This window comes from Cnephaeus nilssonii, assembly GCF_951640355.1.
Source record: "Cnephaeus nilssonii genome assembly, chromosome: 14".
Lineage (NCBI taxonomy): Eukaryota > Metazoa > Chordata > Mammalia > Chiroptera > Vespertilionidae > Cnephaeus > Cnephaeus nilssonii.
This window is the reverse complement of record NC_137085.1, coordinates 17,378,300-17,398,386: the sequence shown is the minus strand read 5'-3', so window position 1 is coordinate 17,398,386 and position 20,087 is coordinate 17,378,300. Positions and strand designations below refer to the sequence as shown.

At 40.4% G+C, this 20,087-nt stretch overlaps 1 protein-coding gene across 1 annotated transcript in view; it reads left to right on the top strand.

Moving 5' to 3' along the window:
• HSDL2 (hydroxysteroid dehydrogenase like 2) overlaps nt 1-18,618 on the top strand; it is a 45,619-nt gene extending 27,001 nt beyond the window's left edge. The window contains exons 7-11 of the mRNA XM_079791058.1: nt 1,898-2,092; nt 4,145-4,216; nt 5,852-5,998; nt 8,417-8,545; nt 17,832-18,618. Coding sequence (XP_079647184.1) covers nt 1,898-2,092; nt 4,145-4,216; nt 5,852-5,998; nt 8,417-8,545; nt 17,832-17,944 — 656 coding nt within the window. The 3' untranslated portion in view covers nt 17,945-18,618. The remainder of the gene's footprint in view (nt 1-1,897; nt 2,093-4,144; nt 4,217-5,851; nt 5,999-8,416; nt 8,546-17,831) is intronic.
• The last annotated feature ends 1,469 nt before the right edge of the window (nt 18,619-20,087 follow it).

The window sequence follows — 20,087 nt, the reverse complement described above, 5'->3', positions numbered from 1 at the left end:
ATCTTTGACCACACCAAATTCAACACATCCAGAGGAGATCAGTGAGCAGGCCTCTATTAGTTTCACAGCATGAGGATCTCAGGCCCACAACAAGGTCACTTTTAAAAATACAATTTTTTTCTTTTTATAAAATCCACTTCATAATTTCTGCTGAAATGAAGGGCGGGCGGAGAGGAGGTATGAGGGCTGCTATTCAAAATGTCTACTGCTTCTTACCTCTTGACTGGTCAGAACAACGGTGGTAGAAGAAGAAGGTCCACTTGGGATAGATTTCATGTGGGTTGGGGTGAGGAGTCTGGGAATGCAGCTACTGATCTTGGTGCTGACCACAGAGAGGAAGATAAAAGTATCACAGCAGCTGCAGTCCTCTTATCACCTGGACCACATTGCAGATGGACTTGGGAACTCAGCTAACCAGGGAGGCCAATGTGACAAGGTGGCAACTGGCTTCTCTGGTGCTAGAAACAAAAACTAGTTTTTTCCAAAGGACCTACTTTCCAACTTGTTCTCATGGCAGTTTTTACCATATTTCATTCATTCTGAGATGCCCAGGCTTTTACATTTTTACATCTTTGATATTAGAATGCTCTTACAATTGATGATATATCATAGTTTAATTGGGAGGTTTTTTTCCCTTAGTGGTACACTTTGTAAGTCATATCTTTGGTTCATTGAATACACCAAAGAATATATGTGTGTGCTTGGTAGGGGCCAGCAGGTGTTAAAGAAGTGAGATAAGCTCTTTTCCCAGAGAAGGAGGACTCAAAGGCAATGCTGATGTTTTAAACCTGATACGTACTGCATATATTTATGTGAAAGGAAATCTTCCATTGATTTTAAGACTCTTGTTACTGTCTGTTTTGAGCAAGCTGTAACCAGAAGAATCAATCTGAAGCTTTCCCAGTTATTCCTTAATTAGATTCAAATTGTAGGGTCACCTTTAGGAATCTTGTGACCCAAGGTTTATCAGCTTTCATTACAGATATTGCTTATTTTCCTTTCCAAAAATCATCACTGAATTTTATGTGGTGGATCTTATTGTTAACTTGTACTTAAGTGCTTATGGTGTGTTTGTCATTGTTTTAGGCATTGGGCATACAGTGATGAAAAATAAAAAACAAAGTCTCCATATTCTAGTAGAGAAAAGAGAGACAATAGACTTAAGAAAGGAGCTCCATATTTAGAAACAACAAACTGAGGCCCAAAGATGGTAGTGGCTTGCCAAAAATAGCATAGTTGGCATAAAAATCTCACCTTACAGCTCAGTGCTCTTGCTGTTATACCTTACTGGCTTCTTAACTCTCAAGAATAGTATGCAAATTCTTAAGTATTCTGGATCAGAAAAGTCTAATTGAATTTTGCTGTGAGTCTCATGATGAAGTTCTATACACTGAGTGGCCAGATTATTATGATCTCTGAACGCATAATAATCTGGCCACTCAGTGTGTGTGTGTGTGTGTGTGTGTGTGTGTGTGTGTGTGTGTGTGTGTATTAGAGGCTCGGTGCATGAATTCATGCATGGGTGGGATCCGGCCAGCCTGGCCAGGGGGAGGGGATATGGATATGGGTGGTTGGCCGGCCAGCCTGCCTGCTGGTCGAACTCCTGGACGAGGGGACAATTTGCATATTAGCCTTTTATTATATAGGATATACACTGAGTGGCCAGATTATTATGCGTCCAGAGATCATAATAATCTGGCCACTCAGTGTATAAGGCAGTGTTGTGTAGAGCAAGGAACATAGGTTTTCTATCCAGTTAATGCCAATAAAACATTTAGCAAATGCTTCAAGCTCTCTGTACCTTATTTTCATCACCTGAGAAATTAACTATCTTGATGTTGCTTCCATAGTCATACTGTTTGATTTGGAGTTATGGATGCGTATGTTTTCTCTACAGCCATACACACGGCTGCTATGGATATGCTGGGAGGATCCGGTATTGAAAGCCAATGTAGAAAAGTTGACATCATTGCAGATGCTGCGTATTCCATTTTAAAAAAGCCTAAAAGTTTTACTGGTAACTTTATTATTGATGAAAATATCTTAAAAGAAGAAGGAATAAAAGATTTTGATGTCTATGCAATTAAACCAGGTAATGCTTATTGTTAAATATAGTGATGCATTTACCCACATTTTCTGCAAGGAATACACATCTCTTTTGTGTGTGTGGTTTTGTGATTATAAAATTAATATGCTCTTTTAAAAGGTGTCTTCCCAATAAAGGGAAAACCCCATACCAACACATCTTAAAGAAGAAAGGAAAAATAGAAGTGAGTTAAGGGATATATAGATGCAAAAGGTCACATCAACTATTAACCATTTCCAAATCTTGAAACCAAATATGAAAATTATTTTTAAAGTTGGTCTTAAAATCACAGAGTAAAGCTTTTATTCAAGGATACGGTAACAGAAGATATAGTAGTGGTTTTTTTCACAAAAACTTTTTAAAATTATGGGCTTTTTCTAAAAGTTTATCTCTGAGGTGCAATATCTTAGAGTAGCTTAATGGTAAATGGTGAAGGTGAGTGAGCAGAGTCTGTCCCATGTACAAGGGTGTGATGTGAAAAGTTCTCAGCACTCCCCTTGTTCACAAATCATTCTTCCTCTCTGAAATTGCAGATGATGATCGTAATGATAATGCATTTTACTTTATGTATAAAATTAACATGTACTAAATAATAGACATATTTAATATACACTGAGTGGCCAGATTATTATGATCTCTGAACGCATAATAATCTGGCCACTCAGTGTGTTTGTGTGTGTGTGTGTGTGTGTGTGTATTAGAGGCCCGGTGCATGAATTTGTGAATGGGTGGATGGGTGGGGTCTGGCCAGCCTGGCCAGGGGGAGGGGACATGGGCGGTTGGCCGGCCTGCCTGCTGGTCGAACTCCTGGTTGAGGGGACAATTTGCATATTAGCCTTTTATTATATAGGATATACACTGAGTGGCCAGATTATTATGCGTTCAGAGATCAATAATCTGGCCACTCAGTGTATGTTATATTTAGCTTATTTGTGCTAAAGTATATTTTAAATATTATTCATTAGGTTGAATGTTTATATTTGTATCATCTCTGTTTCTTCAGTTTGAACTGAATCGAATTAAATAGCTCTTCACAGTTTTACAAAGCACTTTTATATACATTGTCTAGCTAATCTCATAGTAATCCTGTGAAGGAAGCAATATTGTTTAGTGAGTAAGAACATGGAGTTTGGGAAAAGACAACTCAGGTTCAGATCCCAGTTCAGCTGCACTTTAGGTGAGTCACCCACTTTCTCTGAGCTTCACTTTCCTTACTGGTAAAATACTGTAATGATACCTTCCACACTGGGTTTTGGTAAGAACAAAATGCAATAATATATATAATGTTCTTGGCACAGTGCCTGGCATATGCTGCAATCACTGTATTCAGTAGTTAATATTTACAGTAGAAAAACAGGTCCAAAGAGATTATTAAGCCATTGTCTAGGAGTAACAGCTAGTAAGTGGCAGAACCTGAATCAGATCCAGGTCTTCTGGGGCCTGGTATAGTGTAATTATCACTTCAGGTATTAAAGATATAGTGTCTTTATACACAAAATTTTAAATTTGATTTAAATTAAAAACCCTATTTTAGATTTGAGAATGTTGAGAACTTAATATGATTAGGTACTGTGGTAAGTGTTAGGATATAACAAACCCAATGCATTCCTGCCCTCCAGTTTTGTTTTGTTTTTAATCTGAGAGTGGGGAGCAAACATACAGAGACAAAGATAGGGACAAGTCCTTTTTTAATGAGGAACTCACTTATCTTAGGGGGCCAGTGTAGGAAATGATTCCTAAGCACCTTGGAGGGATGTAGGCAGAAAGGTTTCATGGATAGATGAGAAGGGGGCAAAGGCTCCTGGGAGATCAGTTAAGGGCTTAATATGTGACTCTTCGGTTAGATCTTAGGGATGGAATTTGCCATAGGAAAGGAGGATAACTGGGTTAGGGGAAAGTATTTTACCTTAGTGGTCAGGTAGTTTAACAGTTCTCATGGGGGTCTTTGCATTGTACCATTTAAATAAAAACAGATATAATGTTTATTAAACAGGTGTTAAAATCTTAATATATTGAAGTTCTTACAGTAACCTGATTATTTTGGGGTCATATTTTCAGGCCATCCTTTGTTACCAGATTTCTTCTTAGATGAATACCCGGATACAATTACCAAGAAAATGGAATCACATGGTAAGATATAGACCATATTTTATGTAAGAAAATAAAGATACTTACATATTTTTTCCAAAATAGAGAATTGGACATTTCTGTCTTCTGCTAGTGCTGTGTGCAGGGCTGACATGGGACCTTCTGTTACCTCCTCTGCTTAAAAACTACTCTCTTCAGCATGCTGAGATGCCAAGGTTCTTCCCTTTCCCGTCTTTATCAGTCATGTTTTGGGTGGCGTGTTCTCCCCAGGATGAACCACCACTAGGACTCGCCTTCTGTCTGCTTCTCTGGTATTTGGGAGCTGTGAAATTGGATTGAAATATAGGGGCACCCTGGCCGGTGTGGTTCAGTTGGTTGGAGCGTAGTCTCATACACCAAAAGGTGGTGTGTTTGATTCCTGGTCAGGGCACATCTCCAGGTTTCAGGTTCCATCCCCAGTTGAGGCGTGTGTGGGAGGCAACCAATAGATGTTTCTCTCTCTCTCTCACTCTTTCTTTCCCTCTCAAACTCAATAAGTAAATTTTAAAAATTAAAAAAAAAGATAGCTACTTTAAAAAGAAGAAGAAATGTGGGGATTTCTTGAAATCAGTATCATAAAACAGACGGATAGATTTTAGTCTAAGATCAGAGTCTGATCCAGTGGTTTAAAGATGTGAGAACCTTTCTTCTTTGTTCAGATAAGCAGAGCTATTCTTCCATTGAGATCTTTTATGAGGTGTGAAGCACAGATAGTCCTGTGTTTCTGAGGCTGACTTCATCTACCTTAGAGTTATTGATCTTTTTTCCTAGATCCTGACAGTAAATGGTGTGTCAGTCTAGGATGTTTAGTATTTGTCTTTTTTTTTTTTTTGGTACATTAAAAAAAATTATATATATATGTATATATATATTTTATTTCAGAGAGGAAGGGAGAGGGAGAGAGAGATAGAAACAGCAGTGATGAAAGAGAATCATCAATCGACTGCCTCCTGCACGATCTGGGATGGAGCCTGCAATACCTGGGCATATGCCCTAACCGGAATCCTAACTGTGACCCGCTGGTTCATAGGTTGATGCTCAACCACTGAGCTGCCGCAGCCTAGCTTGTACATTTTTATATTTATTTAGTGTGAAGTTAGGAGAAGCTATCTTTGGGCTGCTAGCTGTGTTTTTGTTTTTTTAAGTAATTGAGATGCTCTAAATGTATCTTTCCATTAAAGCTTACATAGTTGTAGTCTACTGACTTTACTGACTATGATCTCCAATTCAGCTCCACCAAGTACACAGCTGATATCTCCATCTTTCTGACTCTGGTGTGTTCTTTTTTCATTTGGTTTTAGAATTCAGAGTGGGTAATAAAGGAGTGATTAATTAATATCCCCTAAAATTCCAATAGTTTGTTTAGGTCCATTGATTATAAGCACTGTATACTTTAGTAGTGGTTTGCTTTTATTAAATCTAACATGAGAATCAGCCTTTTACTTGGAGAGTAAAAATTGATGTGTTTGGCTGTTATTTCATTAATTTGATTTATGCTTTCAGATGCCATTGAATTTATTTAAGGTCACTTTGGTCAAACAGGTATAATTGGTAGCAAGTTTATTCTGTTAATTAATTTTGTGTGTGGCCTTATATTGCCTAGCCTTTAAAGCCATTTTCATCAACAATATTTTGCAGGTGCTGGTACAAAGTTGAAAGAAGAGCTGCAGCCACCATCAAAACCACCTTCTGGAGCTGTGAAAGAAACATTCAGAATTGTTAAGGCCTCTCTCAGTGATGACCTTGTTAAAGCCACTCAGGCAGTTTATCAGTTTGAACTCTCGGGTAAGGATTACAGCTGGTTATCTGAGTGTTTCAGGAAACAAAGGAGGCTATTTCCCTTGGACAGAAATCAGCCTCCAGGAATCACCTATCTAGTTGACTGTATGGAGAACCCTTACCCTAGAATGTAGCCATTTCAGAATAACCAATAGCTACTGATATGTACTTTTAAGTTAATATCAGTGTATATGGACATATATAAAATAAAATTTTGTTACAAATACTTTCACTGTTAAGTAATTGAGAGGAATCCTACTTAGAAGGACATGCGATATAATATAGTAATTTATCATCAAGACAGGTGATATATAATAATTTATCATCCACCGTGGGCACTTGCCATTTTTATTTTTGAGATGATTCAAGTCAGTCTGAATGTAGTCAGCTTTTTAAAACCTCTCAATATTTTTCTTCTCAATATAGTACTAACATGTTAATGAAAGTTTTAAGAATAGCTACTTCATTCCTACTGTATGGAAGCTTTGACATTATCAGTTCTTTTATTTTTTTCTCCTCTATTTTATCTTAATTCATCTGTACCTTCCTGTTTTTACTTGCTTTTCTTTGTTTTTTGAAATATATTTCTATTGATTTCAGAAAGGAAGGGAGAGGGAGAGAGAGAGATAGAAACATCAACGATGAGAGAGAATCATTGACTGATTGAGCCCGCAACCTGGGCATGTGCCCTGACTGGGAATTGAACTGTGACCTACTGGTTCATAGGTCGACATTCAACCACTGAGCCACAATGGCCGAGCTTTCCTTCTTTTTCTGTCCTTAGAATCCACGTACATTGATTCAATCACTCTCTTGCCTATATCCTAAACTTCTGGACCTTTTGTGCTTATGTCACAATCTGCCAAAAACCTAGTCCTGACTAAATCAAACTATCTGGCTGCCCCACAGTTGCATCTAGACTGCTAAATCTGCTGGAGAAACAAAAAATAAAAATAAAAAATCACACCACCCAGTGGATCTGTATCAGTAGAAATTCATCATCGTCCCTCCTCTACTGGGGTCTAAGCAGCACCTCAGAATTCTGTGTTTCTGTGATAGCTTACTACCTCATTTTCCAGTGACTATTTTAACCTCAGTGTTCCTCAAATCTTCCATCTCTCCCTTCACCACTTCACTGCTAGTTTCAGTGGATAATCCCATCTCCTCTTTTACAGAGATAATATAAGCCTACAGATAAATTGCTTTAGCTTCCTTTCATCTGATATTAAATTAACCATTATAGGCATCATCCTCTCTTCTCCTCCCAAAAGAATAGAGCTCAACTCCAGATCAGTGCATCTCAAACTTTAAAATTTATGCTAATTACCTTGGTTTCAGGCTAAAATGCAGAATTTTATTCAGTAGGCAGGTCTGAGGTGGGATCTGAATTCTGCATTTCTGATAGTTGATGACAGTATTCAGTCCATGGATCCCACTTTGAGTAGCAAAGATCTAGATTCCGTTTCCTCTGGCTTCCTCAGGGACTTTGTGCTATTAATTGTGCCCTCTCTTCCACCTATTCCTTCCCAAATGTATTTTAACGTTCTCAGTCTGTTCAATAATTTTAAACAAACACAATAAGTAAAACTTATTTTCATCTGCGATTCACTCTGCTGTGGTATCATTTTTCTTCATTCCCTGAATTTGTTTTCACTAAGGTCCTTGGTGGCTTTTGTGTCACCAGTGGGCATTTGTCATTCTTACCTTGTTACAACTCTGGAGTATTTGATGGTGTTGACCAAGGTTTCCTTCTGGAAATCCTCCCTTTTCTTGGCTTCTTTGACAAGAGCTTTCCTTCTCTATCTGTAATCATGCCCTCTCAGTATCCTGTGTCAGATGCTTCTCCTTTGTCCTTTAAGGATGTTCTTCAGATCACTGTCTTAGCACTCCACAGACTTTCACTAGGAAACTCCAACCACTCACAAGACTTCAATGACCATATGAACAGATTACTTATATATCTATATTTCCAATCTAGTAAGACTTCATTTGACATATTCACTTGGCTAGCACAAAGATGCCTCAGTTTGAAAATGTCCAAAGCAACTCACCATTCCCAATGCCAATATCCACTCTCTTTCTATCTTCTGATCTTGCTATTTTTTTTTATTATTATTTTTTTTAGTTTCTTATCTAGCTAGTTCTTATTAACTTTAAAATCTCAGTTTTAGTTGGGATTTCCTGGCTCCACATCACCATCCAATTCCTCTTTTGTAAGAACTAGCTTATGCAGAGTCTTCAAAGCCTAGCCTAGTGCCAGGTACAAAATAAGTATTTAATAAATATTTGCTAAAAATGATAGTCCTTGGGATTTTAGCCTCGGAAACAGCAGTATATAAGATTATTGTAATTGTAATGGTTATTATGTTGAAGAAGAACAGGGCTTCTTTGGCATTTATTTCTATATCTTTACCTTCAATGTAGGTGAAGATGGTGGAACATGGTTTCTTGATCTTAAAAACAAGGGTGGGAATGCCGGATATGGAGAGCCATCTGACCAGGCAGATGTGGTGATGAATATGTCTACTGATGATTTTGTAAAAATGTTTTCAGGTGAGTTTTCAATTTCCTCAATTTATCAATAAATTCATCAATAAATCAACAAACAACAAGTACATTGTTAGTGGGATTGCAGATTGGTGCAGCCACTATGGAAAACAGTACAGAGGTTCCTAAAAAAATTAAAAATAGAACTACCTATGACCTAGCAATTTTATTTCTGGGTATTTATCAGAAGAAATCCAAAACACACATTTGAAAAGATATATGCACCCCTATGTTCATTGCGGCATTATTTACAATAATCAAGATATGAAAGCAACCTGAGTGTCCATCACGAGTAGATAAAGAAGATATGTTACATATATATGATGGAATATTACTTGGCCAGAAGGAATGAAATTTTAACATTTGCAACAACATGGATGGAACTAGAGTATTATGCTAAGTCAGTGGTCGGCAAACTCATTAGTCAACAGAGCCAAATATCAACAGTACAACGATTGAAATTTCTTTTGAGAGCCAAATTTTTTAAACTTAAGCTTATTCTAATGCCACTTCTTCAAAATAAACTCGCCCAGACCGTGGTATTTTGTGGAAGAGCCACACTCTAGGGGCCAAAGAGCTGCATGTGGCTCGTGAGCCGCGGTTTGCCGACCACTGTGCTAAGTGAAATAAGTCAGAGAAAGACAAATACTGTATTATTTCACTTATATGTGGGATCTAAAGAACAAAATAAATGAACAAACAAAACAGAAACCGACTCATAGATACAGAGAAAAAAACTGTTGGTTGCCAGACTGGGGTGGGTGAAAAAGGTGGAGGGATTAAGAAATACAAATTGCATAGTTACAAAATAGTCATGGGGGTGTAAAACACAGCATAGGGAAGATAATAATCCTATCTAATAATAGAGTAAAATGTAAATTATCATCACTCCGCTACGCCCACGATTGGGCGGTGGGAGGCTGGGGGAGCGGGACTCGGGGTGGCCTATCCGGCCATTGAGAGGCACGGATCCGCTGCCACTGAGGGGGGCGGGACTCCCGCCCCCTGCGACTCTCAACGGCCAGATCAAGGCCAGATCCGCGGCCGCTGAGGGAGCCTGCGCGGACACTCAGCTGCGCCTCTCAACGGCAGGGTAGCCAGGTGTCCGCGGCAGCCCCCCTCAGCGGCCGTTGAGAGGCGCAGGGGGTGGGAGTCCCGCCCCCTGCGCCTCTCAACAGCAGGGTAGCCCCCCTCAGCGGCCACGGACCATCAAAAGCGTGGGAGCTGGGTGCCTGTCCGCTCAGGCACCCAGCTCCCCGCGATCAAAAGCAAAAGTGTGGCAGCTGGATGCCTTTTCGCTCAAGCACCAGGCCTTTCAGAAGCCTCCGCCACGCCGGTGCACCAGCGATCGAAAGTGATAGCGTGGCAGCTGGATGCCTGTCCGCTCAGACACCAGGCCTTTCAGAAGCCTCCGCCGCGCTGGAGGCTTCTGAAAGGCCTGGTGCACCAGCAGACAGGCACCCAACTCCCCGCGATCAAAAGCAAAAGCGTGGCAGCTGGATGCCTTTCTGCTCAGACACCAGGCCTTTCAGAAGCCTCCGCCACGCTGGAGGCTTCTGAAAGGCCTGGTGCACTAGCGGACAGGTACCCAGCTCCCCGTGATCAAAAGCAAAAGCATGTAGGGGACCCTACACGTGCATGATTCAATCATGCACTGGGCCTCTAGTATTGTAATAACTATGTATGGTTCCAGGTGGGTACTAGACTTATTGAGGGGACCACTTCATCCTATATAATAAAAGCCTAATATGCTAAGTGTCTGGTCAACTGGTAGGCCGTTCAACCAATCAAAGCATAATATGCTAATGATATGTTAAGGCCGCTCACCCACTCGCTATAACATGCACTGACCACCAGGGGGCAGACAGTTGACTGGTCGACCAGTCGCTATGACATGCACTGACCACCAGGGGGCAGACACTCCAACTGGTAGGTTAGCTTACTGCTGGGGTCTGCATCCCTCCCCAGCCCCAATCGTGCACCGGTGGGGGTCCCTCGGCCTGGCTTACGCCCTCTCGCAATCCGGGACCCCTCAGGGGATGTTGGAAAGCTGGTTTCAGCCCTATCCCACAGGCCAGGCCGAGGGACCCCACTGGTGCTCGAATTCGTGCACCAGGCCTCTAATAAATTATATAAGTATCTAACTACTATGCTGTATATCTGAAACTAATATAAAATAATATTGAAGGTCAGCTGTAATTTAAAAACAAAAAAGAGCACATCTTGGGAAATAATTACTGTTACTTCTACTGCCCCAGGACTCAGCTGCAGTTTGTTTGTTTGTTTGTTTGTTTTGTTTTGTTTTGTTTGTTTTGTTTTGTTTATTTATTTATTTATTTATTAAATATATTTTTATTGATTTCAGAGAGGAAGGGAGAGGGAGAGAGAGATAGAAACATCAATGATCAGAGAGAATCATTGATTGGCTGCCTCCTACATGCCCCACACTGGGGATTAAGCCCACAACCTGAGCATGTGCCCCTACCGGGAATCGAACCAGGAATTCCTAGTTCATAGGTCAACACTCAACCACTGAGCCACACCGGGTGGGCTGCAGCTTATTTATTGAAAATAAAGTCTTGCCAGATATTAATGTAGAAAATAGTCACCCTCTCCTGTGACCCAGGGACCGTGCTTTCTGTGGCATCCCTAACCAGGAAAACCTTTTGCATAATTTTCTGTTCTGCCCATGTGCCAGAAACATTTTTAGGGTAATTTTTTAATTTTTTTCTACTCTTAGAACACTACTCCAAATGGTAAGTTCATTTATTTCTGTATTTATTAGAAGCAGCATTAACATTATAACAGTCTAATCTAAAGATTCTTTCATTTAATAAATTATTATTCATCCTTCTGTTTTAATCTTCATAAATTAAAGATCATAGTGTATTCTGTATCCTGTAGGTCTTGCCTTCCAATTCTAATCCAGGATGCTCCATAAACTGAGCCAAACTGTCTAGGGCTCTTTTCACTTTTTTGATGGTATATTTTGAAACACAAAAGTTTTTCATTATGATGAAGACCACTTTATCTGTTTTCTTTCTTTTGATACTTGTGCTTCTGCTATCAGATCTAAGAATCGTTTATCAAATCCAAGTTTTGATAATTTACCCTTATGTTTCCACCTACGAATATTTAACTTTAGCTCTTATAATTAGCCTTTGACCCATTTTGAGTTAATTTTGTATATGGTGTAAGGTAGGAGTCCACCTTCATTTGTTTGCATTGAATGGTCTTGGCAACTGTGTTAAAGAGCACTTGACCATAGGTGTATGGGTTTAATTAAACCCATATATATGGGTATAGTTAAACATAAAATTACCATAGGATCCAGCATTTCCACTCCTAGATATATACTCAGAAGAAATGAAAACAGATACTCAAACAAATACACGTATACACATGTTCATAGCAGCATTGCACAATAGCCAAAAGGTGAAAAGAACTCATGTGCCCATCAACAGATGAATGGATAAATGAATTATTATATATAAATGAATTATTATATAAAACTAGAGGCCTAGTGCACGAATTTGTGCACTGGTGGGGTCCCTCAGCCTTGCCTGCGCCCTCTCACAATCCGGGACCCCTTGGGGGATGTTGGACTGCTGGTTTTGGCCCGATCCCCAGCCTGGCCTGAGGGGATTGGCCAAAACTGACAGTCCGATATCCCCTGAGGGATGTAGTAGTGTGCAAAGTGGTCGAGGAGGAGCTGGAGCCCAGTCCGGATGCAGTGCCACTCCAGCTCATCCTGGCCCCACTGCGCCTGCTGCTGCTGCTGTCGGCCACTCAGTAGCGCTGCTGCAGAGGTAGGAGAGGCTTGCGCCACCACAGCTGCACTCGCCAGCCGTGAGCCTGGCATCTGGCAACCGTTGGTCAGCTGAGCAGCGCTCCCTCTGTGGAAGCGCACTGACCACCAAGGGGCAGCTCCTGCATTGAGCATCTGCCCCCTGGTGGTCAGTGCTCATCATAGCGACCAGTCAACCGGTTGTTCGGTCATTCGGTTTTTCGGTCACTTAGGCTTTTATATATATAGATGAAATATTCAGCCATAAAAATAAATGAAGTACTGTTTCATGGTACAATTTAGGTGAACCTTAAAAACATGTTAAGTGAAAGAAGCCAGACACAAAAGATCATATATTGTATGAATCCATTTATATGAAAAACTAGAATATATAAATCCATAGAAAGCTGATTGGTGGTTGCCAGGGCCTAGAGGGAGGGGGAACTGTTAATGCATAAAGGGTACAGGGTTTCCTTTTGGAGTAATAAAGTGCTTGGGGATTAGATAGAGGTGGTGGTGACACAACATTGTAGGTATACTTAAATGATACTGAATTGTTCATTTTAAAATGGTTAATTTTATAAAAAATAAGTAAAATGGTTAATTTTATGTCATGCAAATATCACCTCAATTTTAAAAGTGGTTTTGGCCTTTTCCCCTTCCACTCCTGAGAGGTAATTTGTCTTCAGGTCTTTTTGGTATTCCTTTCTATATGTAACTACATTTTTCAATGTTTTCATATTTCTCAATGTTATATTTATAGTATTCTCTAATCTAAAGACTGATAGGTAAGATTTAAATTCTTTTATAGTACCTTGATTCTGCTTCACCTCCCTCTTATCCTCCCAATTTAATTATTTTATAATTTTTGCTTAAATTAATACTCTGTTTAAATAATGATAATTCTGGCATAGTTTGCTGCTGAGTCAAATAGTATATTATTATTATGTTTCCCCATAAGAAAGAACTTTTATTTTTCCTGGACATAAATAATTGCCCTATTTTTTTCCCATTAAAATACTGATAAAGAAACTAAGCAAAATTCTCCTATACTTTTCTTACAACCTCTTGATAGAATTTCTACTCTGCCAAATGTGTCAAATTACCTGTCAGTCTACTTTTTTTCCTGGAACCCTTTGTCTTCTTGTTAAATTCTGAACAGGTAACTCATTATAATAGCCTGCTACACAGCTGTGATCCTATAAATTTCTTTAACTCTCTCCTGCATTAAATCTCCTATTTCTGTATCCCATGCCTTCTCTCTTGGTTTGCATCCTCATTTTGGTGGCACAGATTCTCCAATAGCTTCATGAGAAAGGATACAAAAGAGTAATTTTAGTAAGTGTCTAAAACTACTTGTATTCTACCAATTCATTATTTGGCTGGGTAGAGATTTCTGGGTTGAAATTAAATTTCTCTCAGAATTTTGAAAGCATTGCTTCATCTGATTAGATTACCATTGAGAATTTGATACTATTCTTCTTTTTAATCTTTTATTTCTACTCCTCCCTTTCTGAAAGCTTCAGAATCAAAATGATCTATTTCTCTGTAGTGTTCTGAAATGTCACAATTATATAAGATGGTGTGGTCTTTTTTTCTTCCATTTTCCTGGGTATTTGATGGGCCTCTTGGGAATGTATTTTACGTTATTTCTTTGATAGTTCTCTTGGCTTTCTCAGTTCTCACATTTTGGAGAAAACATTAGCTCTCTGATTTAATCACCTTATTTTTAAGAGATTGGTTCACCTTATTCTTTTGTTTTGTTTTGTTTTGCTAATCTTCACCCAGGGATATTTTCCCAATGGTTTTTAGGGAGAGTAGAAGAGAGAGGGAAAGACAGGGAGAAACATCGATGTAAGAGAAACACATCAATTGGTTGCCTCCACAGGAGCCCTAACCAGGGCCCAGGCCGGGGAGGATCCTGCAACCAAGGTAAGTGCCTTTGACCGGAATTGAACCTAGGTCCCTTTGGTCCACTCTTATCCACTGAGCCAAACCAGCCAGGGTCTTATTCTTTTTTTTTTAATTGTATTTCTTTCTTTATTTTTTCTTCTATTACTTCTTTTTAATAGTAAGGAGAGACTTTATTTGAAAAGATTATTGGGGCGAGGGCCAGAGAGAGGCTTTTCCAATAGTGGGTCTTGAGACTGTTATAATAGAAAGACAAACATTAGTGTTTGTAAGTTCTGTGACCAGAGATGTGCAAGTGTCTCCTTTCTATTGTATTTTTAAAAATATATATTTTATTGATTTTGAGAGAGAGAGAGAGAGAGAGAGAGAGAGAGAGAGAGAGAGAGAGCGCAAAACATCAGTTGGCTGCCTCCTGCATGCCCCCTACCAGGGTTTGAGCCCACAACCCGGGCCTGTGCCCTGACCTAGAATGGAATGGGCAACTTTCAATGCACAGGATGATGCCCAATCAATGGAGCCACATCAGCAGGGCTGTATTTTAATATTGCCTATCAAATTTTTAATTTCTAAGAGCTCACTCTTGTTTTCTCTTTCTTCTCTTACTTCCCCCTTCTTCCTCTTCACTCTATCCAATTCCATTCCTCTTTTTCTTTAGCTTCTCTCCGTTCCTCTCTTTCCTCTCCCTCCCCACCCCTTTTCATCCTGTCCTTTTCTTCTCCCTCTTTCCTATGCTTCTCCTCTTCCCCCTTTCTCTTCCAGCTCCTGTTCTTGCTACACTGGTGTTATATCTTCTCTTATCAATGAGGACATGAATTATAGAATTTACTTGTTTCTTATTCATTTACTTTTTTTCAGTTTTCTTCTGTGCTATATTCTCTGTTTCCTCCAAATTGCTGTTATTTGTTTTTTGTTTTGGGGGTATTTTTTTTGTTGTCTCCTTTTGATGTCCATTCATCTTTATGGGCAATGCTCTATAGAGCTGATTGGAACCTCTGTATGTATGAGTAGACTGGTGGGCTTGTGGACTGGTGGCTTTCACTGTAGAGTGACAAGAGCAGGGAGCCAGTTTGTGGCTGAAGGGTATCCGAATATTAGTGTTTGTAAATTCTTGGAGGGTTTGTTCTGTTCCTTCAAAGAATAAAGATCTTCCAGTATCTTCCATGTATATTAAAAATTATCCCTTAATCTATTATTTGTGAATGTAGGTATTTTAGCATCACATTTCCTTGGACTAGTGCACAGCTCAGTTTATTCATTAAAATGAAAGAATTAGACTTGATCCTTTCTATCCATAACCAATCTATAAATGCTTTGCTACAACTCCTATATAGAATAATTTAAAGGTATCTAGTAACTCAATATGTATACAATATTAACCCACACATTTTTTCTACAAGTAGCCTGTACATGGCCCAGTGAAAGCTGACTTATGCACCAGATACATATTGTGCCCTCTAGAGATATGACCTACATATAAATTGGCATAATATAGCCCAGAAACTATAAATGAGAATAAGTCACATAGGACTTTGAATTGCAGTATCATCCTATAAAAATAAAAGAGTAATATGTAAATTAGCCATCACTCCACGAAAAATCGCGGCGCTCATAGCAGACGCTGGCGGCATCGCCCCAGCAACGGGAGCCCAGCATCTGCTCCTAGGCCTTGGAGGGAGGAGAGGGGTCTCTGGCCAGAGGACTGGGAGCAGGACACTGAGCTTGGCGGCGCGAGCTCAGCATCTGAGCAATGGCTGTGTGGCGGGAGGGAAGGGGCCTGTGGGGCCGTGAGCCCAGCCCAGCGTCTGCGCCCTGGCCAGCTGTGCAGCAGGAGGGAAGGAGCCTGTGGGGCCGCGAGCCCAGAGTCCGCGCCCCGGCCTGCCATGCTGCGGGAAGGAAGAGGCCTGTGGGGCCGTGAGCTCAGTGTTCGCGCCCCGGCCGGCCGTGCGGCAGGAGGAAAGGAGCCTCTGGGGCCATGAGCCCAGAGTTCGTGCCACGGCTGTGCGGCTGGAGGGAAGAGGCCTCTGGGGCCGCGTGCCCAGAGTCCGCGCGCCCAGAGTCCACGCCCCGGGCCTGCCTTGCCGTGGGAGGGAAGAGGCCTGTGGGGCCCCGAGCTCAGTGTCCCCGTGGCAGGGGAGGAACCAGAAAAATGGATCTTTCCAGTTCCTGATGCTGACAGAGCCCTATGGGTGCCGGCGTCCTCCACCTGCAGCCCCAAGTCGCATCCCAGCAGCCCCAGTCGCAGACTGGAAGCCCCCTGCCAGCAGTCCAGATGGGACCAGAATTGCGCCACGGCGGGGGCGAGGGGGGTGTCCGGCAGGCACGCTGCAGACATCAAATCACTGCTGCCGAGGCCGCCCCCCCCCCCCCCCCACACACACACACAAGTAGTATGATCCAAGGGGGCGACTCCTAAGGCAAGGCTCCCATGGCAGCTGATGCACACCATGCCAGGTGAGGAAGCCAGACCTGAAAGCCCAAGCACCCGAGTACCTGAGCTGCAGGGCTTTGTGGGCTGGGGTTCTGAGGAGGCCCCAGGACAAGCATCTTCCCAGAGGCTGTGTGGAAGGAGGGGAGGAACCTCTGTCCAGAGGCCAGGTGAGGGATGCTGGCATCTTTGCAGGCCAAGACCAGGCTGAGGGACCACCCCCCACCCTGCAGCCCCGTGCACGAATTTCGTACACCGGGCCTCTAGTCATATATAAGCAGTGATGTACAGAAAGTCCAAATCCTCTTTCAGCCTCAGTTTCCTCATGAATTCCTCTGTGTCAGACTCTATACTAGCATGCAATGAGAGTCGCAAATAAAAACAAAGTTTCCTCCCTTGGTGAGCTTCTGTTTATTATATGTTGTTATTGGCTATAATTATGTTTTAAAGCTCACACTTTATATCCTGGCATTTCTGTAGTTAAAATCATGCTAACATACACTTGTGGCCATACCTATACTTTTAATGATCATTTCTTTTTTTTTTTTTTTAAATATATTTTATTGATTTCTCACAGAGAGGAAGGGAGAAGGATAGAGAGCTAGAAACATCGATGAGAGAGAAACATCAACCAGCTGCCTCCTGCACATCCCCCACTGGGGATGTGCCCGCAACCAATGCACATGCCCTTGACCGGAATCGAACCCGGGACCCTTGAGTCCGCAGACCGACGCTCTATCCACTGAGCCAAACCGGTTTCGGCTAATGATCATTTCTTAAGAATATTATATGCATTTAGATTTTTTTAAAAGAAGTTCCAAAATAATAGATTGGAACATAAAATAGGTAATATTTGTTTGCCTCAATTCATTTGCGGGCCATGTATCCTTGAGAGTACTGTAACAAGTTTATAAATGTTGCATCTTCAGCTTTTTGCTATAATCTTACTGATTGTTGTCTTTCATTATCTCATATTATAAGATATTGTTAACATCTAACTCTATGGATTGGGATTCCCAGGATACCGATTTTAAAAATGCTGTAATAGAAATTTCTGTTTCACAGACTTATAGAACTCCAGAATATTCTTTTCATAATGCATGTTCTTGAAGCAGTATTTCCTAAGGGTACTAATGGATGCTTTTCCCTTTCTCAATTTCTCGTTTTAGGGAAACTGAAACCAACAATGGCCTTCATGTCAGGAAAATTGAAGATTAAAGGAAACATGGCACTAGCAATCAAATTGGAGAAGCTAATGAGTCAGATGCAAGCCAAGCTGTGAAGGAGAAGAAAAAAATATGTCGATGTCTAAGTTCAGAAAAGTAAACGGGCTCAATAGTTAAAATCTAATGTTTGTTTTCTTCCCTATTGTATTATAAGGATATGCGTGTCTGTCCTGGAAGAAATATAATTTCTGTATCTATAAGACTTGAAATTATAATTAAAACAGTTAGCAAAAACATAAGCTTCATTAAGTAAATTCTAAGACATTCTTTTTTTATATTTTCTAAGTTTTGCCCTCTGAGCTATAAACCATTTACCATCTTCTTCTAGGAAAAGTATTATGAGCAACCAATCAAGGTCAAGCAGTAAAGTAACATTAGCTCTTTTCAAAGCTTTTTCCCATGGAAAATATGGTCAGTCAATTCTAAAATTTTTAATTGGGGGTTGTTGTATACCAATGAAAATCATAATGATATTTTAGATTTTTATATGCTTACTTTAAGGAAGATAGTCTATAATACATTTTCATAGGAATCACATAATAAACTACTTAATAAATATTATTTTGAAGACTAATGAAACAAAAACGGAGTTTTTCATTTTGTTACATAACTTTCCAGGTATAAGTCATCTATAGGAAAATATTACTAATGTTTAATGTAATTCAACTAATATATATCCTATTTTAAATTATGTAAAAGTGAGCTAAAATAAAATAATTTCTCCCCAGCAGTATGCACTTGGTAACAATGTTTTGAAATGAGAACATTAGAATAGATGGTTGTTACAGGCTTAAATGTCTGCCCCCAAAATCTTTATGTTGAGGTACTAACTTCTAGTATCTCAGCATATGACTGTTTTTTGAGATAACACCTTTCAAAGGTGATTAAATAGAAATTAGGCTTTTAGGGTGGGTCCTAAACCAATCTGACTGATGTCCTTATAAGAGGGGAAATTTGGGCACAAAAGAGAGACCAGGGATGCACACAGAGAGGAAAGACCACGTGAGAACATAGCGACAAGGTGGTCATCTGCAAGTCAAGGAGAGAGGCCTCAGAAGAAACCAAATCTACTGACACCTTAATCTTAGACTTCTCCAGAACTGTAAGAAATTTTTGTTGGGTTAGCCACCCAGTCTGTGGTATTTTATCCTGGCAGCCCTAGCAAACTAATACAATAGTTGGTTTGTCTTTTTTTTTTTTTAAAGCTAAACTTTAAAAAAAGCCCTTACCTTTCATTTTAATCAGTTAAAAATACTTGCTGAGTGTAATACTTTTACTTTCTCATATTCAGCTCTCTAATATCATTGTGCTATTAAGCAACTTAGCTAATTCTGACATCTCATATAGAATCATAATGGTAAGGGATTTAATGTGTATTTTATAAATGAGGAAACAGGATCAGAAATGGGAAAGGACTGGCCCAACGCCAAAATTAACAAGCCCTATCCAACAAAAACTTCCAGTGCATTGGCCTTGAATGGAACTTGAAGGCTCCCCCTCCCCCTCCATGAAGCCCAGATGGATTGACTTTGAGTAGTAGCCTTACAACACCATTGACATCTCCCAGTCATATCTAGCCACATGAGGATCCTGGTCATGTGATGTTGCCAACTGGCTCGTTTTCTAAAGACATCTCCCCTTTCTCTGCATTCTCCAAATGGTCTCAAAGCTTTGGGAAATAAAAAGTAGAAAATATTTTTTTTATAAAAGTAAAATATTGTGAGGTAAAAACGTCTGGGTTCTGGTGGCTAAAACACATGAACTTGGGGGAAAAAATCTTTCCACAGGACCCTAGTTTTCACCTTAGTAATTGAGGGAGTTGGATGAGGGTCATCTATAGCCCCTTTGTGCTCATTATTAGGAAGTACTAATCAATCTGCGCTATTCTATCAGAAGTCAAGGTAGTGACACCTACATTCCTGAAGCCTTCCCTCTTGCCACATCCCTCAGCTGACTTAATGAGTTCATATGTATTCATTCCCCTTATTTGGATCTGTCCATTAACTATGTTGAAGTTGTAGATCCTTCCAGAAGCTTTGAATGGCTATTTTGTGTGTTGTCCAATAGCTAATTGAGCCCTGTTTCTGAAACAATGGTATGGAGGGATCGCTGGCTGGTGTGGCTCAGTTGGTTGAGCATCATCCCATGAACCAAAAGGTCATCGGTTCAATTCCTCGTCAGGGCACATACCCGGGTTGT